Here is a 27,891-nt window from a genome sequence, read left to right on the forward strand (position 1 = left end):
CTTCTAAATAAATACACTGAGCAAACCTAAGCATACTTGTTTTGACATTTATTAACAGGCTTGGAGTTTTCAGAGAGAGATATCATTCCAGAAACCTGCAACACACTTCTAACGTCAACCAGGTTTCATCTACAACTAACTGCTTACTGCAAAAGCTGTTTTTTTTCTGCTATCGACACAGCTGTGCCCATAAACTACATCAAGGTCTACAAGGTCATCATATGACCTTGTCAGTTACTCTAATCAAAAATCCCAGGGGAACTGAAGTAAACAAAAGCCCATTAACTCTACTTAACGTAACTTACAAGGCTAAAATTAGTCATTATCCTGCTCTCCCGGAGTCTGAGTTGCATTCCCACCAGACATACCAACTGCCTGTAGCATAAAGCTGATTTTTTTAAACATTCCCTTTAAACAGAAATATTTATATATACTATATGTATATATTATAAGTCTCCATATTAATTGTACTACTGTCATCACAATAGGACAGATAAACCTGAACTACCATGTTTAAATTTGGTCATTGTTAAAACGAATGACGCAGTGCAGAGATGATTTTGTCATTATACCATGTAAAATTTACTCTGAAAAGAGCATTTGTTAAGAGTTCACTGCCCAACATCTGATGGAATGGCTGGAGCTGATGACAACGGTAGTTAAATATCGTGGAGGATGGAAATAAGTGTATAATCCATGGACAACCTACCACGAGACTCAAGGAACATCAAGTCTGCGCCAAAAGGGACAACTCTGCTACCTGATAATCACCACATCCTGTAGTATGATCAGATCGTGACGAAGTACTTATTCTTAATGTTTGAAATAGTTCTGTGATGTTAATTCTTTTTTACTAATGCCTATAGTGCAGAAGTGATCGTTTGGCCCACCAAGCCTGCACTGACAATAATCCCACCCAAGCCCTATCCCATTACACCACACATTTACCCTACTAATCCCCCTGACATTCCCATAACATAAGAGGCAATTTAGCATGGCCAATCACCGTAACCAGCATGTCTTTCAGACTGTGGGAGGAAACCAAATCACCCAGGAGGAGCCCCAGGCAGACACAGGGAGAATTTGCAGACTCCACACTGACAGTGACCCAAGTCGGGAATCGAACCCAGGTCCCTGGCAGTGTGAGGCAACAATGCTAGCCACTGTGCCGCCGCTGTTAACAGGAATTCTGATAATTAATTCTGACGATGATAATAAAATAAAATGAAAGATTTGGATTTTTGCTTCTTTCAGGAAGGGGAGGTGTTTTGCCAACCGATTGAATGTGAAACTTCTTGTAGCCATCAGGTTCATGAGGAAGGACAGTGTTGTGGAACATGTGACAGTGAGTATCAATTGTGTTCTAGAGATAGCTCCAGGAGTGAAAGGTTTCAGCCACGCAGAGGCAATTTGGAATGGGCAACAAATGCTGGCCTTGTCAATGACAACCACGTCCTGTGAAAAAATTTTAAAAAGTAGTTTTAGCTTGTACAATTTGACCTATAAAGATGGTCATCAGATGATTATCTTGGTAATTCTTGGTTCGTTGAGTCCTTTTTTCCCCTGAAGTGGACTAGTTTCCCTCAGGGTAGGGCTATGATGTATAATTTTCATAACCACATATAGCATGGATTAGCATATTTAGATGGTAATATATGATGCTATTTGTGTTAATCAGAGTTCTACCATTCCAGTGAAATTTTTAAAAATATGTTTCAGAGTGTCTCTATGAAGGCCTTGTTGTGAACAATGAAGATGTATTCTCTCCCTCCAATGACAATTGTACCCTATGTGTTTGCATTGTAAGTAGAACATCCTGTTTGTAATAGGCTGTAAATGTGTAACAGTGAGGGCACTTTATCTGAACAGGATTACTACCTTCCTGTTCATGAGAACACAGTGCTGGGTTAAATACCATTCAGAGGCAGGAGAGCCCCAATTTTTCTTGGTTTGGGAGTTGGGTATAACTACTGTCCTTATTAAAACGAGAGACAATGATAGCGTGAAAGAATCATTTCTATAATGGCTGGGATTTTCCAGTCCCGCTACAGTGGTTGGGCCTGCAGCAGATGCAGCGAGCCATCCAAGCTTCCATTGACATAGATGGGAGCTGAAGATCCTGCCGCTGGTGGGGAGGGGGGTTTGGAGGGGTGGAGGAAATTTCCAGCCAATGTCTTTGGTTCAAAGCATTGTGTAGCCAATTAATTACTCTAATGAGCACTGTAACCGCTGCTGTATGCAGATCAGCCCGGTGGCCAAAGATCCCACCAAAGACAAATGGATGGATCAACATTGAATCAATTCTTAGCAAAAAGCAAAATATTGTGGCTATTGACAAATCTGAAATAAAGGCAAAAAATTCCGGATGTACTCAGAAGTTCTGGCAGCACCTGTGGAGAGAAAAGGAGATGCTGAAATCTTGTTGCCATTCAAGCCACTGGGATCTTATTGTCCCGTTGATGTCACATTGTGGGTTTATCAGCACTGAGGGGTGCATTCAACTGGAAGCCCTGTTGACAACGGCGGAGCCATAAGATCCCGCTGCCAGCAAGTGACACATCACCTCCCACTGCCTCAATACAGTCCATGGAGAGGGGAATAAATTTCACCCAGAGTTATCCTTTCAGGGCTGTGACCTTTCATAATCTGTCTTTGGCGTTGATTAACAGATGGATACTGGCCAAAATACAAGGAGGACTCCCTGCTGTTCTTTAAATAATGCCATGGATTTTGACATTTTGTATTGGAAATTGAACAGGCATGACATTTTAGCATATACCTGTCCTGATTTCTCTTTCTTCATTGCTCCTTTATTTTTTATGGTGCTTTTTGCTCTATCATCAGCCCTTCAGTGTGAGTACCTCTCCTCGTCTCTCCCTCAGTCTCGAGACTATCAAATGGTCTGCCTCCACATTCACAACCCTTCAGTGTATCTATCCCTCAATCATCAAGTTGTCAATGTAATTCTCCGTACAGAGCTTAAATATTGCTGAAGAAAGAAACATGTTGCTGAAGCTTTTCATCTTGCACTCATGAGGTATTGTAGCTGATGAGGTTTAATTGAGGCGCGATTATTGCTTACTGAAAACTTTTCCCAATACCCCGCTATGACAACTTGAAATATAGTCGTCAATGGCAATTTTTGATAGTCTCTGCGGAGATTGTGTTAATGTGCAAAAATAGGTCATGAGGATCAAATACAAGAAAATCAAATTTCAAATGACCACAACAATTTAAACACCTCTGCCAATCAGAGCAGAATTGCCAACCAATCAGCACCCTTTTCACCTGTTGTATGAATTATTATGACGCGGAAAGCTTTGGCACGTTGTTTCTCTCTTCAACAATATTCAAGTAACTCCCGGTCTCCAATCCCTCAGTGTGTCTCTATTCAAGTCTCTTGCGTATCTCCTCTTTCTTCCCATCCTGCTGTGATCTTGCAGCCCTTCCCTCTCCCTTTAAAATATTCTTTCTGGGAATTCATTTTCTCAAATTGAAATGTAAGGTCACAATTGTATGTGAGTGGGAAGTTAATTTCCCGATATGCTGCAGTGTTTCCAGGGCTGAGGCAAATAGCATTCTGCATATGCATATGTTCTGACTTAAATTTATTTGTAGATAAAACATTTCATCAATAAAAAAAATATAGGTGAGAGATGGAGTTTTTAAATGTCATTGTTTCCTGATGGTATTATATAAATGCCTTTATTTAAAACTGAGAGTTTATCTGGTCCCTCTGGTAGCAATGCTCAAAGCATCCATCATTCACTGGCCTGTAGCAAAAGAGATTCAATCTGTTCCCAATCTCTCTCTTTTGAAACTAACATAATTGGAGGAGTGTTTAAGAAATCTTCCTGCAATTTCCCGTTCCTTTAATCATTGCTGCACTGAGGTATTTCCTTGCAATCTCCAATTCAGTTCCAAAACTCCATCCAACCAGTCCACCATGTCACAGAGACAGCTCAAATGAATACCAAAGGTAAAGAACTTAATCATAGCAGAGTGCTTAATTTGAGGTTGTACCAGTGTTTTCTCTACCTTTTGACTGGCTAATAACCGACTGTTTGTGTTTCTGCTAGTCTGGGAATGTGAAGTGCATCACTCCTGAATGCCCTCCTGTCACTTGCAAGATGCCCACCCTGCTGGATTGTTGTCCTACTTGTCCAGGTTAGTGTATGATTTGGTAACCATTGTACACTGGAGCTTCTCAAAATGACACACATTTGATTATGAGATCCAGATGCGTCAGTTTTAATTGCAATCGCCTGCAGCATTTAGGAAACCAATGCAAGTTACTTCAGATAAGATTTTTTGCTCTGTATATTTGAGCTAGACATTTTGCCACAGGTTTGCATGATACAACCTCAAGGTAAGCAAACTCCAGCTGTTAGATTGGCATGGGATTAGAACAGCAGGAAGCTGTACAATCTTTCAAGATGGGCTGCACTTGTCTTCTCCTTGTCTTTATCTGAGAACTGCCCACAACTGCGATCCAAATTTTTCAACCAATTACCGGGAGTTTTGCCCATCACCAGCGTCATGGTGGCACAGTGGTTCGCACTGCTGCCTTAAGTGCCAGGAACCCAGATTCAATTCCCAGCTTGGGTCACTGTCTGTGTGGAGTCTGCATGTTTTCCCTATGTCTGCATGGCTTTCCTCTGGTGCTCTGGTTTCCTCCCACAATCCAAAAGATGTACTGGTTAGGTGTATTGGCCATGCTAAATTCTCCCTCAGTGTACCTGAACAGGCGCCAGAGTGTGGCAACTAGGGGATTTTCACAGTAACTTCATTGCAGTGTTAATGTGAGCCTACTTGTGACACTAATAAATAAACTTAAACTCCAGGGCCTTGCCTTCCCTTCAAATGTCACAGAGATAATTATCAATAAAAGTTGCTATTTTGTTAGCTTGGATCTTGTTTGTCTCCCTTGCGGGGACCATGAATTCTGTTGGAATTTGAATTTGGTCTTTGAAGCAAGCAAGGAATGGATTCAGGTTTGTCTGGCCCATTCTGAACATTGGCTTTGTAACTTTAAGGAAAGAGTAAAAACATGTTTTAAAAAGCTGCCAACCTTGGGCAAGGATCTATCCTTTGATGTATACCTTGGGAGTATATCTGTTTTTTATTCTGTGAATTGTATGTCTTGAATGTCAAGATATCAGAATAGTTTTTCTGTGGTAGAGTGTCATCCCTTCTCTCTGAACGTGTCTTAGATTGTAAACAACAATGTTCCCTCAGTCATATAATCACCCATATACACTTCTTCCTTTTCCAAACTTCTGAGTTGCTCACTGCTGCTGCTACTTGTACAGTCTTGAATGATATCCCTATGTAGCTGCAACAAAATCAAGGGATGCAATGCTTCATTTTGCTAGACACTTCAACCGAGTTTCAGGAAAATTTCTTCAATCTCCCCTCCAAACGACTGTCTTACAAACTGCCGGCCAAATCACTCTTCATTCCTGATTGATGAAAAGGCAGGATGATTGGGAACATCATCCAACTCCTTCCCATGCAATCAATGTCAGAATCATTTAAATACCCAAACGTTCTTAACAAGTAGACATTGATGAATCACGCTCATAGGTCAAGAGATTTGATTTAATTCCAAAAAGAAGAAATGGTATCAATATGTTATGCACTATACAGCATAATTTTATAGAGATTAATAACTCCATGCTGTCAAAGTTTGCCAAAATACACATCTTTGCAAATTGTATGCAGCAATGGTCAAATTGTGCATTAAACTGGCTACAAGATGAAGGAAGGTAAAATTGCTGCTCCGCTGCACCGCTCCCCAATGAGCTCAATGCATTCTATGCTCGTTTTGAGCAAGAGGTCAGCGAGAGTACACCCTCCATCCCAGAAGCCTTGAATGAACCTGTATCCGAGGTCACCATTACCGACGTCAGAGCAACCTTCTCAACAGTCAACACACGGAAAGCAACCGGCCCGGATGGAGTACCCGGATGTGCACTCAGATCCTGCATGGACCAGCTGGCGGAGATATTCGTAGACATCTTCAACTTCTCTTCACACCAATCTGAGGTCCCTATCTGCTTCAAGAAGATGACCATCATCCCAGTACCAAAGAAAAGCCAAGCAGCATGCCTTAATGACTATCGTTCAGTGGCTCTGACATCCATGGTTGTGAAGTGCTTCAAAATGTTAGTCACGGCGCAAATCAATTCCAGCCTCTCGGACTGCCTGGAGCCACTACAGTTCACTTATTGCTGCAACAGATCCATAGCAGATGTCATTTCCCTGGCCCTGCACTCAACCCTGGAACACTTAGATAACATTCACCCATGTCAGACACCTATTCATAAATTGCAGCTCAGCTTTAATACAATTATTCCTACAAGACTCATCTCCAAACATCATGACCTGGGGCTCGGCTCCTTCCCCAGCAAATGGATCCTAGACTTCCTAATCCACAGTCAGTAAGGATAGGCAACAACACCTCCTCCATGATCAGCCTCAACACCGGTGCTCCACAAGACTGTGTCCTCAACCCCTCTACTATACTCCTTAGACACCTATGACTCTGTGGCCAAATTCCCCTCCAATTCGATTTTCAAGTTTGCTGATGATACCACCCTAGTGGGACAGATCTCAAACAATGACAAAACAGAGTACAGGAAAGAGAAAGAGAATCCAGTGAACTGGTGCAATGACAATAATCTCTCCCTCAATATCAACAAAACAAAGGAGATAGTCATCAACTTCAGGAAGCATAGTAGAGGGCATGTCCCTATCTACATCAATGGGGATCAAGCAGAAATAGTCGAGAGCTTCAAGTTCTTAGGTGTCCAGATCACCAACAACCTGTCCAGGTCCTTGAATATGAATGCTATAGTTAAGAAAGCCCACCAATGCCTTTATTTTCTCAGGGGACCAAGGAAATGTTGCATGTCCACTACGACTCTCACCAACATCTACAGATGTATCACGGGAAGCATTCTTTCTGGTTATATCACAGCTTGGTATGGCTCCTGCTGTGCCCGAGATCGCAAGAAACTACAAAGGGTTTTGAATGAAGCCCAATGAATCATTCAAACCAGCCTCCCATCCATTGACACCGTCTGCACTTCCCACTGCCTCGGAAAAGCAGTCAGCATAATCAAGGACCTATACACCCTGGATAAAGCCTCTTCCATCAGGAAAAAGACAGGAAAGTCTGAGATCATGTACCAACCGACTCAAAAACAGCTTTTTCCCTGCTGCCATCAAAATTTTGAGTGGACCTATCTCCACTTGACTGTAACACTACATTCTGCACTCCATCCTTTCCTTCTGTATGTACAGTATGCTTTGTCTGTACGGTTCATAAGAAAAAATACTTTTCACTGTATACTAACTAATACATGTGACAATTAATCAAATTAAAGATTATGAATGACAAAGACTATGTAACCCAGCTCATCTCATCCATCCAGAATGACATATAAAACAAGCGTATCAGGAGCAGGACTCAGCCACTTAACCTCCTCGGGCCTGTTCTACCATTTGATAACATTGTCTACATCATACCAGCGATTACATTTTAAGAAGTATTTATTTGACTGTTAAGTGATTTGGGATATCTTGAAAGTTTCTGTCTTCCTTTCATTACACCTGCATGCAGTAGACAGAGTAACTGCACCAGTGGTGAAACTGGAGGCGAATGCTGATTTTCTAAGGGAATTAGTCATAGAACAATCAACTGATGTTAGGAAAGTGGCTACAAAGAAATCATCACATTTCCAAAACAATTCATCTCTGTAGCTAATGCAACCTTACCATTCTGATGAATCTACCCACGATACACCATAAATAACATATTTTGCTTTTGCACTAATAACACTACCCCGAGGATTTGTCAATCAGACTACCAGCAGTTCAGGAAATTGTAGATTGAATTGTTGATCTGAAGTTTTCAAAGAAGAATAATACAAAAATTGCGTATGGCCTAACTGATTATTTCTGCTTCCTCAGAAGTAGTCATTTAAAGGTTATCCACAGGTTTTTTGATGTTTCATTACGTTTGTACTAAATAAAGGTGCTAATAATTGTTTTTATATTCTAATTGTTGTTTGAAATATGAGAGAAATGGGCAAATTAAGTGGCAAAATATAATAATTAAATGCTAACAGCAAATAAAAGTTTGACAGCAATATCTTGGAAGAAATCATTTTGAGAAACACTTAAGTGATAAGATTGGGTTTCCTATAAAGGCTGTTTCTGGTAAAAGTCCTTTATGCTGTTCCTTTGGGATTTCAATGGTTTTTGATTATCAAAGGTACAATAGATGATCGTGCATTCTCCCCCAAGAGATATTTTAGTCCCACAGTGTGATCACCTTCTGGTAGATTTTAAACAGGATGGTGCAGGATGTGGAGAATCTACAACGGAGTTGAGATTTATAAAATCTTTCTTTAAGCAATCTCGGGGATGAACCAAGATTTCATTCATAGTCTTTCCAAGAATAATAAATGGACAATAGTGAGTCAAAATGAGAATTGCTCTCTGTTTTTTGCACTGAATTTGAAGAAGTCCAAGATTCCCAAGCCTCTCTCTGGTACATCAACACAGCACCTCATCAAAATTATGCCGACCTTAGCACATACTGAAAATTTAGACTGCTATTTGTGTGCTTGTTTAAATTCAAAAGATAATTTTGAGTAGTGTAAGGGATTTAGTTTTGTGGTACTGAACACTTAAATGTAGTACTTGCAACCCAGCCCCTAAGCTTCCCTCAACTCCAGCATCTACTCGAGATCCCGAACCACCCTCCACCCCCCCAACCACTCCCCCCAATTTCCCTCACCTCCCAATATCACATCCAATTGGCTCTAAAATAATTAGAGTTTTCACTTACCATTTCCCAATGCTGCTGTTTCTGCCCTTTGGGTAACTTTGTGGTTTTCTGGTGGTCTTTCCAAAATAAAAATCAGAACTGCAAAGCTGCCCAAAGGTGGGAAGCAGCCATGCAGTACCAAACTTGAAAGACTTGCTTTTGTCAGACAGAGAGTTCCAATTTCTTGTTGAAAAGCTGGAATTTCAGGTCTGCAGCTCATCTGAACGCTGACGAGAACATTGTCTAAAATACTGAGGCCGGATGGTCCCAGGCCCTGATGTTTGGCATCACCGACACACACCACCTCCACCAACCAACCCCTTTCCTCCTGGACCTCACCATTTTGACCTTCAATGTGGCTGTTGATGCAGGGTTAGTGTGTTAACTATGTTAGGACAGTGGGCAAAGTTAGCAAAACTATTAATTTTTATGAAGCGTATTATTGCACAATGTGGCATCAATGCATGTGCCGTCTCTAACCTCCAGAACAAATTAAACCCAAATAATTTTTAAAATATGTTTGGTTACGTTACATAACAACTTCAGCCATGCTCTATCCCCCAGAGGTTTCATTGTAAGTGGGAAAGCATCATGGCTGAATATAATGTTCATTCTTCTTTAAGACCTGAATATCAACTTTCCAAAGCCATACCACTCTTGCAGTTTTAGGTGGGATTTTTGTTTCCACTTTTCTTTGGAGCATTTCGTTTTCTCCATTTTGGTTAGACAAATGTGATCAATTATAAATTTTTGATCTGCACTGCCACACGATAGGGGAGGCACAGAGGTTAGCACTGCTGCCTCATAGCATCAGGGACCTGGGTTCAATTCCGTAAAATGAGAAGGGGTGACAGCCCTGGGTGAGGCACTGTAACTAAAACAAGGCATCAAAAATGAACTTAACTAATTAAACCAAAACATCATTCCCGGGTGTGAGTTTGGAGAATTACAGAGATAAGACTGGGGAATGGGACTAGCTAGGTAGACCTTTCGGGGGTTGGTGCAGACATGATGGGCCAAATAGCCTTGTTCTGTGCTGTAAAATTCTATGATTCTGACTTTGTGTTGTGATTTATTGTTCTTGTTTTTTCTTTTTCTTTAGCTGAGTGTATTGACCAGGGCATACTGTATCCCCACGGGGCAGAATTCACTCGACCTGGTGTTGATTGCATCAACTGTGCATGTTTGGTAAGTTGTTCAGATGCTGAGTAATCTGTTCCTGGCAGGTCATAACCAACTGTACAAAATGGTCCCAGTTTCCACGTAGAAAATGCAAATGTTTTTTGCATAATTCAGGTTTTATGTCTCCTGGCAAGATATTCTTTGAATTGTATTCTTTCTTCCTCTGCTCCAGTCGTGGCATTTTTTGATTTCCTTTCAAGTTTAGAAATGGGAGTTCCCTGTGGAGGGCTACTGTTCTGTGTGGTCAAGAAGTCTTAACTTTACTGAGACAACAACTGAATCACAAAGGTAGTTACAACCTTCAGCACTTCCATGTTTGGCTAATATTCGTGGCTGTTTGGAAGCAGTCCCGGGAAACATTGTATCCTCAAGACAGGGGTTATGAGCCTCAAGTGTAAGATCCAAAGTGTTAAGACTGTCTTGTTGACCTGACATTAAATATTAGACAGAGAAATTCATAGCTATGTTACGGTCTGCCTGATACAATTACAGACACAGATCTTGATCTCAATCAAATCACTGGCCAACATCAGCGGCTCCCTGCTATGAGAAGGGAAATCTCAGAAAGTATCGTCCAAGGATTATTCAGAAACTCGCACGGCATTGACAGGGAGTTGGTAACAGGAGCCACAATGGTAGGGAATACCTGGATCGGGGAGAGGGCATTGAAGGAGAAATAGATACAGATAGATTTGGAAATAGGTTTATGATAAAACAAGTCCGGTGCCCAACTGTGCAGCCTCTTGTGCCACACTGTTGGTAGATTGTTTATAGACTTATCAGATCACAGGTTACTGCAAAATAAATATGTCTTATCTTGAGTTCAGTCTTTCAAGTAACCATAACTCCGATACCATGGCACATTGCAGTTGAATAACATGCCAAGTACCATGATTGCACATCCCTGCCTTCATCCATCCTAATCTCTCATTTCAGAACCTGCCATTCCAATACACACCTTCGTAAATCACGCTCATGACAAACCATGAAGACCTATCATTCTAACAACAGCACCCCAGCTCTGCCAGCTCCTCCCACCTTTCTGACCCTGTGTAGTAATGTAGGTAAAAATGTTAGATATTCCCTTCCGATTGTTATGAATGATCATAAAATCTTCTAGTTGCGGAGGTTTTCAATGTAGGATTATGCACCAGCTTCTGTATACATGAAGGGAATTGTGTTCCAATGGTTTCTACAATATGGAACTACCCCTGGATGCGTATGCACGCTGTGTGAGTCTATGTCCCTTCCTCTATCAGGAATGGCACTGGTTGTTGAGCAGTTCTATGCTGAAGTTTACTTCTTTACAATTAGCAGTTGGACGACTTGCAAATGGGGTGGCTGAAGAGTCTTTAAAAGATTACAATTTATTTCCAATAATCTTGGTTGAACATCATCAGTTTCTCCCATAGCGGATCCAGAATTCCTCGTGTTTGTGATACTTCTTTAGTATGTCTAGTCGGCACAATAGCACAGTGGTTAGCATTGCTGCCTCACAGCACCAGGGACTTAGGTTCGACTCCCGGCTTGGGTCACTGTCTGTGAAGTTTGCACATTTTCCCTGTGTCTGTCTGGGTTTCCTCCGGATGCTCCGGTTTCCTCCCACAGCCTAAAGATGTGTGGATTAGGTTGATTGGCCATGATAAATTTCAGGAGGATTCGCAGGGTAAATATGTGGGGTGACAGGAATAGGGCCTGGATGGGATTGTGATTGGTGCTGACTCAATGGGCCAAATGGCCTCCTTCTGCACTGTTGGGATTCTATGGTTACATTAGTATGACCTTGAGATGGGCTGAAGGAGGAAAGAAATTGCCATAACGATGAAACATAACGTTCCAGGGACTGGATATGCTAATCCAGCACATGCCAGCATTTCTGTAATCGCGTCGGGGTTGGACGGCTTCATATTTTAGTGAGCCGAAGATAAGGCCCAGATTTGCACTCCCGTGTTGGTCAAGAGAAGTCTCAGCTCCGCAAACCCTACCTTTAAAAATAGCCGTCCAAAGGTTGGATTTTCATTCTGGCAGTTGGACTGGATTAAAAGTCCAGTCCTCCACCCCTGGAATGAAGACAGAGGCTGCTGTGTGCACAGACGGGCTGAGCGGTACGCTTGCCCTTGTGTTCTGGCATTGTGCCGAATTCAAGAAACAAAAGAATGGAATAAAAAACAGCCCTCAACATCCCACCACCACCACCACCACACCGCCCCCCAACACCAACCACCACATACTCCCTAGGCCAACCTACGCCATTTTCATGCTCCCAATCAACCATCATGATCCTTAACCTCCCCATGCTAATCCCTGCCCCTCTATCCAACTCTCCCATGCCTCCCACATCCTTATGGCTCTCTATAGCCCATATGTCAACTTAGTGCCAACTCATACCTTTTCACCATAACTGATGGTGAAATTTGAATTCAATAAAAAAGCTGGAGCTAAAAGTCTAATGATTACCATGTAACCATTGTCAAATTTTATTTAAAAAATTATCTTGTTTCACTAATGTCTGGGAAGGCAACCTTCCCTCCTTAACCAGTCTGTCCTATGTGTGACTCCAGATTTACAGCATTGTGGTTGATTTTTAAATACCCTTCAAAATGACCACTCATTCAAGGGCAATTAGGAATGGACAATAAATGCTGGCCCAGCCAGCAATACGTACATCCCATGAATGAATAAAAAAAACACTCATTATCCCATGCTGACTCACTTGATATCCTTTGACAAGTCCTTGATGACTTTGACAGTTCCTGTTACACACTCCCAGCCTACCAAAATCCCACTTCAGTGGAGGCAGCTCAGTGATTTAAATGTTCTGTGTAGACTGAGTATGCATGAACACTGACCTGACTTCATTCCTATCCTTTTAAAAATGGAACATCCCTGATTTTATGGTCATTAAGTGAACATGCATTGCAAATGTCATCTGGTTCATTGTCTTGTGCCCCTTTTTTAAATCTATACCATACAGATCCATGTAGAGTCAATTTATGTTTTTGGCTGAAAAATACTCTGAAGCTGGCTGGCTTTACATTTTAAACCAGAGGGGTTTTTTTTCTCTCCAGGTTAGTTTCCTTATTTGTTCTTCCACAATACCGCAGACTGCATGTTGCTTTGTTCTTTCATTACCTGGCTGGACAGGTTTCCAGGATAGTTGACCTTTTCTGTGCCTTGGCTTTCCCAATAAAGCAGTTACCCTTCCCCAATTCCTGAATGTAATGCCAGCTGGCTGATGAGAATGGAACAATCCCAACACAATGAGCGTTGATGCTTACAAGGAATGTTGGAATGACTTCTATTGGTTCAAGCTGAAGTGGAGCAATGGAGATAGTGCCTTAGCAGTTAGTTCAGGTCAATCTAACCTACCACCCACCCCTTCCCATTCATTATATGCTCTGTGGATTTAATTCATTGTAATTTAAGATCATCAATTTCAGTTCGATTACACTTAAATCTTCTCCAGTGAAAATGGGTGCAAGTGCCTATGAAATATATCATTGAGCACATAGTACTGATACCATTACCATATATAGTGAAAATAAAATCAGAGCCACCCTTGATTTTTTTGGTTTTTGAAGATCTTTTTCTCTTTTAATTGTTAAAACTGATTAATTGTGTCCACAGAATGGTGAGGTGGAGTGTTCCTACAGCCCCTGCCCAGTGCTGGACTGTGCCAGAGAAAATTGGTTTCTGGAGCCAGGGCAATGCTGCTTTACTTGCCGTCAGGATAAAACCATCAAAGGTGAGCAACGGTCTTAAGTAATATGTAGAGCTTGCTTAATATTCTGAAATAAATGCGTACTGAACAAACACAACTATGAAGTAAACACAGAAATTTCTGCAGATACACAGCTCTGTGAAACTCAAATGTTTACGATGTCTTAGCCATATATACATTCTGAACATAACTTTCCATTCCCTGATTTACTTGATCTTTTTTCATTAGTAATAGGTTTTCATTAAGTAATTTGAAAATGCCGTCAGTTTCCACTGCGACTGGCATATCTGTTGTTTCTCTATTACAGCTTCCAATTTTACTGAGATGTGTAGATTCCCAGTCTTCAGATCTGACAAAGGGTTATGTTTGAAATGCTGATCTTCCTTTTCTGCTGGTCAATCGATGTCCTTTAAGTAATTTTATTTTGAGTTTCTGATTTCCAGCAGGATTTTGTTTTCCTTTGAGAATATCCATGAACTTGTTTCAGAAATTTTCATGTTTTAAGTTTATTTGTTAGTGTCACAAGTAGGCTTATGTTCACACTGCAATGAAGTTACTGTGAAAATCCCCTAGTTGCCGCACTCCGGTGCCTGTTCAGGTAATACTGAGGGAGAATTTAGCATGGTCAATGCACCTAACCAGCATGCTTTTTAGGACTGTGGGAGAAAATCCACATAGACATGGGGAGAGGGTGCAGACTCTGCACAAACAGTGACCCAAGTCGGGAATTGAACCTGGGTCCATGGCCCTGTGAGGCAGTAGTGCTAACCATTGTGCCACCATGCCGCTCTCAAATTTAAGGATTACATTCCAGTATATTTCAGTTGATAAACATACAGTGGTACTGGGTCATACAATTTGAACTTGGCCGACCTCTGTGTCGGTTGTACACACTATCTTTTTTCAGGAAACTTGGAGGAATCATAGAGGTTTACAGCATGGAAACAGGCCCTTCAGCCCAGCCTGTTTTTACCACTAAGCTAGTCCCAATTGCCTGCATTTGGCCCATATCCCTTTAAACCCATCTTACCCATGTAACTGTCTAAATTTTGTTTAAAAGACAAAATTGTGCCTGTCACCACTACTGCCACTGGCAGCGCTTCCAGACACTCACCACCCTCTGAGTGAAAAAATTGCCCCCCTGGACCCTTTTGTATCTCTCCCCTCTCACCTTAAACCTATGTTCTCTAATTTTAGACTCCCTATCTTTGGGAAAAGATGTTGACTGTCTACCTTATCCATGCCCCTCATTATTTTATAGACCTGCATAAGCTTCCTACACTGCAGGGAAGTAAGTCCCAGTCTAACCAGCCTCTCCTTATAACTTAAGCCAACAAGTCCCAGTAGCATCCTACTAAAGGAACCAACTGTTAATAGCAAACATAGCAAAGAATTTCTCTCATTCCATTTTAAACCATTTCTCCCCGGCAGGCTGTTTTATAGACGACAATGGCATTGAGTTCCCAGTTGGGCAGATATGGTCACCAGGCGATCCTTGTGAAGTGTGTGTGTGTCAGGTGAGTCCAGTTGGGAAAGAGAAACTAAAAGTTCCGACTGTGGGGGAAGCAAACTGCCCAATCATCAGATAGAATATTAAATTTTGACAAATTGAATATTGGGTTAGGTTGATGACAGCACTTTGAGGGAAAATGTTTTACAAACTGGCACAGGAGCACACATCTGATGTCAAAGCCTCTCATGAGCAGGATGTCTGTATACTTATTTGTACGTCCCGGTCATTGCCTCTGGGCTATGTTGACACTGAGTCATGCCTCTCAGTCCCCTCTGTGTGCTGTCTAGATACAGATTTGCACAATTTTGTGAGATCATAGGATCCCTACAATGCAGATCGAGGCCTTTCGGCCCATTGAGTTTGCACCATCTCTCTGAAAGAGCATTTTAACCAGGCCAACCTGCCCTGCCCTGCCCTTTCCCTGCAGTACTGCTCATTTAACATGGCTAATTCCCCCTAACCTACACAACTTTGGAAACTAACGGGCAATTTAGCATGGTCAATCCACCTAACCCACACGTCTTCAGATTGTCGAAGGAAACAGGAACACCCGGAGGAAACCCACGCAGCCATGGGAGATCGAGCAAACTCCATACAGACAATCACCAATGGCTGGAATTGAACCTGGGTCCCTGGTGCTGTGAGGCAGCAGCACTAACCACTGGGTCACTGTGACGTTTGTACATCAACAGGTGTACTTCAATCACACCCTCAGGGCGTTGTCTGTACACTGTTTCTTGCAGTTTATCACTCAGACTGACTTCTGCCTACTGACTGGCGTCTCTCAGATAGCTAGCCACAGACTTCTTTGTGTCTCTCGGGCCCTCAGGGAGATGTCAGTCCATTCACTCACTGCCACAAGGATTGTTCACATGCACTGTTATTCTCTGTTCTTATTGTCTGTTTCATTTCAGGCAGATGGTTCAATTGTCTGTAAGAGGACAGAGTGCTTTGAGACCTGTGCACACCCTATACTGGTTCCTGGCCAGTGCTGCCCAGACTGTTCTGCAGGTGGTTTTCCAACTCCGTGTGTGTCTGTGCAGGTGTGGTTGCTCGTGTGGATAGTATGTGTGCATTTGTGTTTGTGAGTGTGTCTGAGAACACAGCTCTCCTCATCGCCTTGGATTTAGATCTGACAGATTTTAGTCCAATGGTTTGCACAATATCGATGATAGTTCACAGTGTGCCCTCTTCTGAGTAGCTTCCTCTGTGATTATGCACCTTCCTTAGAGATTCAATAAACGAGGGAGTGTCCAAGTCAGAATGGGAAAAAGAAAGTCTAAATGAACCAAATTAACTGGACTTCTCCTTTGTCTACAAATCATTAACAATGGGTTAGCCGATGTTGAGTGGACAAGGGATCATTTTCCTCTTTGCTCACTGATAAAGTCTAACACTTTCTGTGAGAGTTACACAGGTGAAATTCTCACATTCTTTCCTGTTTGTCTCCAGTTTTCATTTTAAGCCTTGACCCGTGACAGCTTTCACCCTTGTGGTTTATTTTGGTTGTTCAGCGACCAGGATGGAGAAAAGAAGGACTCTGGCAATCCGGACTGGCTTTTCTCTGAGACAAGAATATCAGGCATCAATAATGATAGCACAGATAGCGGAGTGGGCATGGGGGCTAGAGTTTCTGTGGAATGGCAATCCCAGTCAGATTGTCACTCCTCTCCAAACTTCTTAATGCTGGCATGCAGCTGTGACTTTCCTACCTGAGGAGGAGAGGGGATGAGGCAGTCCTCCACTGCATTATTGGGGTATTTGCCAGGTACGACACCCCAGAAATTGAAAGTTATGGGCTATTCATTAACAAGGGCATTGCTGCTGCGTTGGTGTCTGCAGACGTACAATCTAAAGATGGCACAGTGCATAGATACAGCCATGTGAGAGCAGCAACAGTGGTCAGTGCCATCACTTTGCTCCCGGCTTTGATTGGTGTGTGGTTGGGGCTGTTGGGGGTGTGTGTGTTGCGGCGGGGGGCCGGAGGTGCAGGGGGGTTAGATTCCAAGGAAATCCAGGGCAGCCCTGTGTGGGTGGGATTCCAGCTGGCAGTGGTACTCAGATGTGTGTCTACAGGATCAGGTCTGGCAAAGGCCCAGTGAGGTGTCTTGCAGGAGAGGATGGGAGGGAGTCATGGAGGGATAGGTAGGCAGTCCGAGGAGGCATTGGGGTGGTGTATGAGGAGTGGGTTCCAGACTTGGGGTGGGGGAGATGGGGTTCTAGGGAGGCCTAGGTGCAGTGGGTTGGGTTGCTTTCCTGGCCTCTCAAAATTTGCAATTGTAATCTATTCTGCATCCCACCCTGCTCTTCCAATGAAGCGTCCCTTTTTTTTTCCACCAAGAATAGATCACCCTGCCAAGCAAACACCCTTAATGATGAAGGATAAAGACCCCTGAGAGTGGCTTCGGGGGGGGGTGCTGAGGGAGGTGGGGGAGGGCTCAGGTATTTGGCGTGGGTGGGCTTGGGCTTGGCGTGGATGGGTGGTGGTCAGGTGTTGGCGTGGTTGGGTGGGCTCGGGTTTGGTGTGGGTGGTGGTCGGGTATTGGTGTGGGTGGGTGCGGGCGTTGGCATGGATGGGTGGGCTCGGGTGTTAGGGTGGGTGGGCTCAGGTGGTGGTGGTCAGGTGTTGCTGTGGGTGGGTGGGCTTGGGTATTGGCATTGGGTGGGTGGTTGGCTTCTTGTTGTACGATTCCAGAAAATCCTGGAACAATTACCTCACCAAGCCTTCAGCTGAATAAGTAGGAAGCTGACCAACGTTCTGTATTGGTGAGCTGCATCGCTCTTGCTGCTTCAATGCTAGCAGTTTGCCTGTGCACTTGTCCCTAGGTCTTGCTTCTACCACCTTGCGGTTCTCTAGACTTAGGTGAGTGGGTGTCTTTGCAGAAATTCACAGGAGTCTTTAAAGCATGAGGGTGGATCTCCCCATATATCCTGTATCCAGCCAGTCAGAAACACTGAGCATGTGGATCAGGAAACCCAACTCCACAAAGTTGAAGTGTAAACACACTGTTTAAGAGTTACCTCTGCCCTCGTTAGACCTTGACCACTGTGTACACTTGTGTAAAAGTCAACCCCATGAACTTCATCCTAAAAAATTGGTCTCAAAACATCAGTTTTTATTTGACATTATATGGCAGTACTCTACCAACATGCAAACAAGCAGTAGGCCATTCAGCCCCTCAAGCCTGCTCTGTCTTTTAATAAGATGATGGCTGATCTGATAGTAACCTCGAATCTGCATTCTGCCTATGGCTTAATAACCTATCACCCCCTTATCAAGAATCTGTCCACCTCTGGCTTAAAGATATTCAAAGACTGTCTCCACCATCTTTTCAGGAGGAGAATTGCAAAGACTCATGATTCTCTGAGAGAGAAAAAAACTTCTCCTTACCAATGTTTAAGGGCAATCCCTTATTTTTAAACAGTGGCCCTATTTCTAGATTGTCTCACAAGGGGAAGCATCCATTCCACACTCACCCTGTCAAGATCTTTCAATCAACTCACCTCTTACTCCTCTAAACTCCAGCAGATATAAGCCCAACTTTCATTCAAAAGACACTCAAATTTATTTACTAGTGTCACAAGTAGGCTTACATTAACACTGCAATTAATTTACTGTGAAAATCCCCTAGTTGCCACACTCCGGCTCCTGTTTAGGTGCACTGAGGGAGTATTTTAGCATGGCCAATGCATCTAACCAGCACGTCTTTCGGACTGTGGGAGGAAACTGGAGCACCCAGAGGAAACTCACGCAGACAGTGACTCAAACCGGGAAAGGAACCTGGGTCCCTGACGCTATGAGGCAGCAGTGCTAACCACTGTGCCACCATGCAGCCCAAGGTATTAGTCCAGAAAACCACCTCTGATCTGCTTCAAATGCAGTTATATCTTTCCTTAAATAAGGAGACCAATATTGTACACAGTACTCCAAATGTGGTCTCACTTAATGTTCTGTACAACTGAAATATAACATCCCTACTTTTGTATCCAATTCTCTTCACAATGAATGATAATATTATGTTTCTAATTGCTCTCCAATTTCAGTTCAATTAAATAAGCCTGTAAGATCTGCTCAAGTTTCACTCTTTCTTCTTTGTAAATAGTTTTGCTCCTCCGGGAGGCGATTGTAAAAAAAACACACAAATGTCCAATACAACATATGTTATCAATGGCATTGCAACCTTATAATGGTGCTGCTTACTAAATATCTGTTACTCCCACCTTCTCTGTGCCTGCAGGGGTTATGGTAGGCATGCATACTTACTGACTTCTTTGACCAATCGGTCATGATGGTGTCAGGATTATATCCGGCACTAACATGTTCATTCTTATTGAAGGTTGTGTCTATGATGGGGTGACCTATCAGAATAATGAGACCTTCCCATCAAGCGCAGACTCCTGCCTCACCTGCATCTGTCTGGTAGGTGTGTACGGTTCTTGCACATTTCAGTCTTTAGCTCAGTTCGGTTACGCAGGTCTCAGTGATATTTTAAGTGAAAGCCTGGGATTTTTATTTGGAGTAAGATTGGTTGTGACCCTTGACTTCAGCTTGCTCATGGCAGTGGTTTAGATTTGACTTGTTCACTTTGTCCTATCACCATGTGACACACAGATGACAGAATGGATTGGATTGGACTGGACTGTGAGCTAAGCTGCCATGAATGATGGTGCAGCTTTATGCCAACTATTTTCCAGGCAGGGCTTCTGATGAAATGATTGTGGCTAGAGAATTCCAAATAGAGAGGCCTTATTTCCTGGTGAGAAGGTTATAACAGTTCCAGGACAGGGATTATAGAACTGGATTTTATAGTAACACCTCACTCGCCTCCTTAACCCACCAAGTCCCTAAATATTTGAAGACCGGGGGGCAGGGGGCTTGTGGAAAGCAGCATGTGGCCTGCTCACCACTTTGCCACCTGCCCAGAACCTGTTTTCCATTTTATGGGGGATCGTGGAGCACCCAGTAACCTGCCTGCTTCTGGTTTATTTATGCTCCTGCCAGTATTTTCAAGTTGAAGGGGGAGTTCTTCACCAAGCAGATATCCTGGCAGCTTCCACTGGTGAGGTGATATCAGGGATAGATGGGGAACTCCTTAGGAGGTCCTCTGTGTTCATTGGAAACATGCGTCCCCCACCTCCCCCACCTCCCCCACCTCCACAACCACCACCCATCTATGATGTTACAATTCGCTACATATTACAGAATTCCTAGTTCCACTAGTACTTTTCACCAATAACTTCACTTTGTCACAGGTATTGCCTAATAGAACTTTGGATCCTTCTAATATTTTGTCCTATTGATTTTTTTCCACAGTCTGGCTCTGCGGCCTGCTCCCCGGTGGAATGCAGAGCACGCTGCACTTATCCTTTCCATTCTGAAGGCGAGTGCTGCCCACTTTGCATTGGTAAGTGCTTTGACCAACACAGGAACACAAGCCCTTTCCCTGTAGTCAGTAAAAATGCAGCAGTGAGCACTGAGTTTGTAGTGCCAATGTGTTTTGATTTTAGTGAACATCATGTCCTTGTGTGGTGTCCGCAATTGGTTTCACTGGTGAGTTTCAGAATGTCATGATGTGGAGATGCCGGCGTTGGACTGGGGTTTGCCCAGGTGATTTGCCTGATGAAGAGGCAAACCTCGAAAGCTTGTGAGTTTACTATCAAATAAATCAGTTGGACTTAAACCTGGTGTTGTCAGACTTCTTACTGAGTTTCAGAAAGGCCAGGAAAATCTCTGTGCTTTCAACATTCTCCTAATCTCTACCACCCTCACTGCACTAATCACTCTGCTACTGTCTCTTACTGCACTAATCACTCGTCTACTGTCTCTTACTGCACTAATCATTTTCCCACTGTCTCCCTCACTGCACTAATCATTCTCCCACTGTCTCTCACTGCAGTAATCACTCTCCCACTGTCTCTCTCACTGCATTAATCACTCTCCCACTGTCTCTCACTGCATTAATCACTCTCCCACTGTCTCTCTCACTGCACTAATCACTCTCCCACTATCTCTCTCATGGCCCTAATTACTCTCTCCCACCGTCTGTCTCTCTCACTATCCATCATTGTCTCCTGGTCTCTTTCCCCATTCACTGCTCAGATTATGCTCTTGGCACGTTCCTGAGGGGCTGATATGGCATTTTGAGGTTCCTGAGCTTTGGGCCTCACATTTGTGCTTGCATTGGTCAAATATTTATTTGAACATGTGGCAGGAAAATGTGGTGTCACAGAGAGACAGCAGGTGGCTGTGTCACGATTTCCTTTCCCACGTGAGTATTGTTTCTGAGACACCGCCATGAAGAGCTTGGTTCACAGTGGGAAATCAGCAGCTGTTTTTATATTTGCCCCAGAATGAGGCCTGTCCTAGTTCAGGTCACCCACTTCAGTTCCCTGTCAGAGCTGTGTGTGTGCGAATCTCCGAGAGAAACTCATACTCAACAAGACATCAGTATCAATAGGCATGTGTGTTTCAGCCTGAATCCACAATGATTTTGAATAGTATGTTTTGCAAGGTAGTATTAAAGTCATAGCATAGACTAATAGAATGTTTACAGCACAGAAAGAGACCACTTGGCCTGTCATGTTTGTGATGACCCAAAAATAAGCCATCCAGCCTAATCCCACTTTCCAACATTGGGTCTGGCCCTTAAGGTGCACATCCAGACACCTTTTAAATAAATAGATTCAGACCGTGAATTCCAGAACCTCTCAATCCTCGGGGTCAAAACATTTTTCCTCATCTCCCCTCTAGTCTTTCTACCAATCACTTTAAACCTATGACCCCTGAGTAACTGAACTCTCTGCTAAGGTAAATAGTCCTTTGTATCCATTCTATTCACACCTCTCACAATTTTAAACATCTCAATCAAATCTCCCCTTAGCCTCTCCTGTCCCAAGTAGAAGAACCCCAGCCAATCCATTCTTTCCTCATAGTTGCATTTTTCCAAAGCTGGCTACATACTCGGAAATCTCCCTCTCTTGTACAATTATATCCTTCGTAATTGAGGTGACCGGAACTGCACACAGTATTTAAGTTGCGGCCTAACTAATTAATGTGCTGCACTGTTCCATTATAACATCCTTGTTCTTGTATTCTATAATTTGTTTACTAAATGAAGGGATTTCATTTGCGTTCCTAACCATCTTATCAATCTTTCTTGCAACCTTCAGGGATCTGTGATTATTCACTCCAAGGTCTCTCACTTCCTCTACATCCCTCAGATTTCTGCCATTTGCTATCTAATCCTTTGCCTTGTTTGACTGCCTCAAACACATCACCTCACATTTCTGAGTTAAAATCCATTTGCCAGTTTTCTGGTAGCTAACCACCCCATAGATATCAAACAAAGAAAGAACAAAGGAAAGTACAGGACAGGAACAGGCCCATTGGCCCCCACCAAACCCATGCCGATACCTTGGTGCAGTCTACAGCAATCTTCAATGCTAACATGTCGTCTGCAAACCTCTTGATCATACCCCTTAGATTTACATCCAAATCATTAACACATCCCACAAGATGTAGGGACTGTGTACTGAGCCCTTGGAACCCCACTGGGAAACATCCATGAACAATTACCCTTTGTTTTCTGACGCTGAGTTAGTTTTGTATCCAGCTTTGCAACATTTCCTTGTGGTAAATTATTATTAATTATTTTGATTACTCAGTGGCGGTCAGTTACTGACTCTGTCATGACTGTTTCGAAAATGGGCTCATCTATATTGTGGCCCCATTCACTTATTCACATGGACCTTTCCTTTCAGATTGCAACTACGAAGGGAGGAAGGTCACCAATGGTCAGTCATTTCAGCCTGAAAATAGACCCTGTTACCACTGCAAATGCCAAGTGAGTTTTATACCATACGGTAATGTTATCTGATTCTCATTGTGAGCAGGAAGTGAGATTTATTACAGTACACTGAGATTCTATATGGCAGGGAATAAAGGAGTGGGTGGTAGGGGACACATTAAGCAGAAAAGGGCTGAATCACTGTGGGCTAAGACTTCTATAGGTATGTAAAAAGGAAGTGTTTGGCTGACAAATGTGGGTATATTACAGGCAGAGTCAGGAGAATTCATAATGGGGAATAGAGAAGCTAAATTAGTGTCGGTTTTCACTAATTTAAGATGCAGGAAATTTCTCAGATGTAGAGCTCCAAGGGACCAGGGAGAATAAAGAGCTGAAGGAAATTAGTATAAATAAAAAAGTTCTATTGGAGAAATTAATGGGACTGAAAGTTGCTAAGTCCCCAGAACCTGATATTATGTATGCCAGAGTGTTGAAGAAGGTTGCTATAGAGATAGTGGATGCATTTGGGATCATCTTCCAAAATTCTATAGATTCCGGAATGGTTCCTGAAGAATGGAAGATAGCAAATGTCACCTCAGTATTTAGGAAGGGAGGGAGAGAGAAAACAGGGGACTACAGGCCTGTTAGCTTTACATCAATAGTAGAGGGAATGGTAGAATCTATTATAAAAGACGTGATGGATGGACACTTGGATGATAATGACATAGGTGGACATAGTCAGCATGAATTTATAAATGGGAAATCATATTTGATGAACTTGTTGGAGTTTTTTGAAGATGTTACTAATAAAATTGATAAAAGGAGACTCCATAGATGTAGTATATTTGGATTTTCAGAAGACTTTATCAAAAGTCCCTCACAGGAGATTGATTAACAAAATTAAAGCACATGGGATAGGAGGCGACATACTGTCATGGATTTAGGATTGGCTAACAGGCAGAAAACAAGCAGTAGGAATAAATGGGTCACTCTCGTGTTGGTGGGCAAGGGGCAGCACGATAGCGCAGTGGTTAGCACTGCTGCATCACAGCACCAGGGATCCAGGTTCGATCCCCGGCTTGGATCACTGCCTGTTGGAGTTTGCATGTTCTCCCCGTATCTGTGTGGGTTTCCGCTCTGCGTTCCAGTTTCATCCCACATTGTGAAAGATGTGTCCTCGTCCTTAGCTGGTTAGGTGCATTGACCGGAACAGGCCACAGACTGTGGCGACTTGGGGAATTTCACAGTAACTTCATTGCAGTGTTAATGTAAGCTTTACTTGTGACTAATAAATATACTTTTAGTAGGATATGGCAACGTTCAGCACTTGGGCCTCAGCTGTTCACAATACATATCAATAACTTGAATGTGGGGATCAAATATAGTATTTCCAAGTTTGCAGATGATACAAAGCTAGACGGGAAAGTGTTGTGAAGAAGATTTAAAGCAGCTACAGGAGGATTTGGACAGATTAATGAGTGGGCAAGAACATGGCAGATGGAATATAGTGTGGAAAAGTGTGAGGTAATCCACTTTGGTAGAAGGAACAGAAATGTAGGCTGTGATTCTCCCGAAGCGCTGAATTGGCAGGAAAACTGTTCTAAATCCTGACTGTTTTGTCAGTTCAGCTTCTCACCTGAATCTCCCCACTCTGTGCACTGCAGAGGTCCCAGTCGTGAATCTCATTAAAAACATGGGGGGCTGGGCCAGAATCTGACAGTCCTGGAACTCTGGGCATGTGCAGTGGTCCTGATCTGTCAGTCTCCCCATTTGCTGCTCAGCCTGGGACCCTCGTGGTGCTGCCCCTCCAGCCTACCCCACAGCCCCACAACAATTCCTGGGACAGCCCTGACGCCCCCGCACACCATCCCCCCGCCCCCCCCCCCCCCCCCACCACCACCACCATTCTGGAGTGCCCCGATGCACAGCCCACCCTTATAGCAGTAGCGATTGCCCCCCACCCCCAGTCTGCCTAATCACTGCCCTCCCTCCATCCCAGATATCCTGTTTGCAGAGCACCAGCGGGACCCCACCGATTGCCCGTGTGGACAATGCCAAGGGGCACAGGCTGGCACTGCTGGGTTGCCCATGCCCAGGGGGCACCACTCTCCCCACTGCCCAGCCCCTGGAAGGTCTCAATTGTCCCCCTTCATTCCAGCAGGATGTTCCCCGAACATGGGGAGCTAGTCTGAACCTTGCCAGAATGAAGTACTGCTGGCAGGGTGGGGGATTCAATCGGGACCCTAAAGTTCCCGATAATGAACTGCTAAACCTATTTAAAACATATTTCAGAGAAAGGTTTGAATTACTTACCTGCCTTCCCGCTGGTTTCCAGTGCAGTTTGACCGGCGACTGTTCACCGGCTGTGGGAGATGCACATGTGTCCCCAGTGCACACACAAATCCCAACGTAAGACCAGCGAGACATATTTCCCACCACGACCCACCGGAAAAGTTGTGGGTTATTATGGGAGAATCGTGGCCGTGGAGTATTTCCAAATGATTAGAAATTAGAAAGTGTAGATGTACAAAGGGACCTGGATGTCCTTGTCCTTAAGTCATTGAACGCTAACATACAGGTACAACAAGCTATTAGGAAGACTAATGGAATGTTAGTGTTTATAGCAAGAGGATTTGAGTACAGGAGTAGTAAAGTCTTGCTTCAATTGTATTGAAGGTTGGTCAAACTGCAACTGAAGTACTGTGTACAGTTTTGGTCCCCTTACTTCAGAAAGGATATTATTGCCATAGAGAGAGTGCAATGAAGACTTGTTCCAGGGATGGCAGAACTGTCTTATGAAGAGAGATTGGGCAAACTGGACTTGTATTCGAGAGTTTCGAAGAATCAGAGGTGATTTCACAGGCATGGTAGATGCATGTAAGCTGTTTTCCTTGGTTAGGGAAGTCTAGAACGAGGGGGTACAATTTCAAAATAAGGGGAATGCCACTTTGGACCAAGCTGAGGAGAAATTTCTTTACACACAGGGTTGTGAATGTTCAGAATTCTATCCCAGAGGGCTGTGGAAGCTCAGTCGTTGTGTATATTTGAAGCAGAAATTGATAGGCGCCTGTTACTAGAGAGGCAGTGCCCAAAAGACTGGAGGGACTGATTGTGGACAAGTCCCCAGGACTGGATGGAATGCATCCAAGGGTTCTGAAAGAAATGGCGGAGGTGATAGTGGATGCCTTGGTGATTATTTTCGAAACATCGCTGGATTCCGGGGAAGTGCCGGAAGATTGGAAAACGGCTAATGTTACGCCGTTGTTTAAGAAGGGTGCCAGGCAAAAGGCAGGGAATTATAGGCCAGTCAGTTTAACGTCTGTTGTAGGTAAAATGTTAGAATCCGTCATCAAGGAGAAAATAGCGAGGCATCTTGAGGAGAATTGTTTGATAGAGCAGACGCAGCACGGTTTCGTTAAGGGGAAGTCGTGTCTGACGAACTTATTGGAGTTCCATGAGGATGTGTCTAGGGCGGTGGATAGAGGAGAGCCGGTGGATGTGGTCTTTCTTGATTTTCAGAAGGCGTTTGATAAGGTGCCTCACAAGAGGTTATTGCAGAAGGTCAGGGGGCATGGAGTTGGGGGTAGGGTGTTAGCGTGGATAGGGGATTGGCTGTCAAATAGGAGGCAGAGAGTGGGGGTCAATGGGTGCTATTCGGATTGGCAGTTGGTGACTAGTGGAGTGCCCCAGGGGTCGGTGCTGGGGCCTCAGCTATTTACCATTTATATAGATGATCTGGAGGAGGGAACCGAGTGTATGGTGTCAAAATTTGCTGATGACACCAAGATTGGTGGAACGGCAAATTGTGCGGAGGGTGTGGAGAGTCTGCAGAAGGATCTAGATAGGCTGGGCGAATGGGCCAGGAACTGGCAAATGGAATTTAGTGTTGGCAAGTGTGAAGTTGTCCACTTTGGTAGGAATAATGGTAGGAAGGACTATTACTTACGTGGCGAAAAACTGCAGCATGCAACGGTGCAGAGGGACCTCGGGGTCCTTGTGCATGAGTCGCAAAAACCCAGCCTGCAGGTGCAGCAGGTGGTCAGGAAGGCAAATGGGATGCTGGCCTTCATAGCGAGGGGGATTGAATATAAAAGTAGGGAGGTCTTGCTGCAGCTGTATAGGGCACTGGTGAGGCCGCAGCTGGAGTACTGTGTGCAGTTTTGGTCACCGCACTTACACAAGGATATTTTGGCCTTGGAGGGAGTGCAGATGAGGTTTACTAGGCTGATACTGGAGTTGAGGGGGTTGAGCTATGAGGAGAGGCTGAATAAACTAGTCTTGTACTCGTTAGAGTTTAGAAGAATGAGGGGAGATCTCATTGAGCCATATAAGATGATGAATGGGATGGATAGGATAGAGGTGGAGAGGCTCTTCCCGCTCAGAAAGGACAGTAGGACTAGGGGGCACAGCCTCAAGATAAAGGGGGGGCGATTTAGAACGGAGTTGAGGAGGAACTTCTTCACTCAAAGGGTGGTGAATCTCTGGAATTCTCTGCCCGTTGAAGTGGTGGAGGCTGCCTTGCTAAATATATTTAAGATGCGGGTTGATGGGTTTTTGATAGGCAAGGGGATTAAGGGTTATGGGGAGAGGACGGGAATGTGGAACTGAGCCACGACAGATCAGCCATGATCTTATTGAATGGCGGGGCAGGCTCGAAGGGCTAGATGGCCTACTCCTGCTCCTATTTCTTATGTTCTTATGTTCATATGATTAACAATAATGTGAAAGGTTATGGAGATGGTGTGGATAAGAGGCATGGAAGTGTCCGATTAACCATGATTGTATTAAATGGTGGAGCAGGCTTGACAGGCTGAATGCCTACTCCTGTTCCTCTGAATGTTGGTGTGAG

At 43.7% G+C, this 27,891-nt stretch overlaps 1 protein-coding gene and 1 non-coding gene across 2 annotated transcripts in view; both read left to right on the forward strand.

Moving 5' to 3' along the window:
* LOC145344465 (kielin/chordin-like protein) overlaps positions 1–27,891 on the forward strand; it is a 304,857-nt gene that overhangs the window by 236,073 nt on the left and 40,893 nt on the right. The window contains exons 19-28 of the mRNA XM_080191611.1: positions 1,255–1,345; positions 1,720–1,802; positions 4,080–4,167; positions 9,942–10,027; positions 13,649–13,766; positions 15,174–15,259; positions 16,170–16,266; positions 19,593–19,675; positions 20,570–20,660; positions 23,017–23,099. Of these exons, the coding sequence (XP_080047737.1) occupies positions 1,255–1,345; positions 1,720–1,802; positions 4,080–4,167; positions 9,942–10,027; positions 13,649–13,766; positions 15,174–15,259; positions 16,170–16,266; positions 19,593–19,675; positions 20,570–20,660; positions 23,017–23,099 (906 nt within the window). The remainder of the gene's footprint in view (positions 1–1,254; positions 1,346–1,719; positions 1,803–4,079; positions 4,168–9,941; positions 10,028–13,648; positions 13,767–15,173; positions 15,260–16,169; positions 16,267–19,592; positions 19,676–20,569; positions 20,661–23,016; positions 23,100–27,891) is intronic.
* Positions 3,021–3,161, forward strand: LOC145344610 (U4 spliceosomal RNA). Its single transcript, XR_013886909.1, has one exon. It is a non-coding gene; the product is annotated as a U4 spliceosomal RNA (small nuclear RNA).

Source organism: Carcharhinus amblyrhynchos, chromosome 6 (genome assembly GCF_965287045.1).
Source record: "Carcharhinus amblyrhynchos chromosome 6, sCarAmb.v2.hapA, whole genome shotgun sequence".
NCBI lineage: Eukaryota > Metazoa > Chordata > Chondrichthyes > Carcharhiniformes > Carcharhinidae > Carcharhinus > Carcharhinus amblyrhynchos.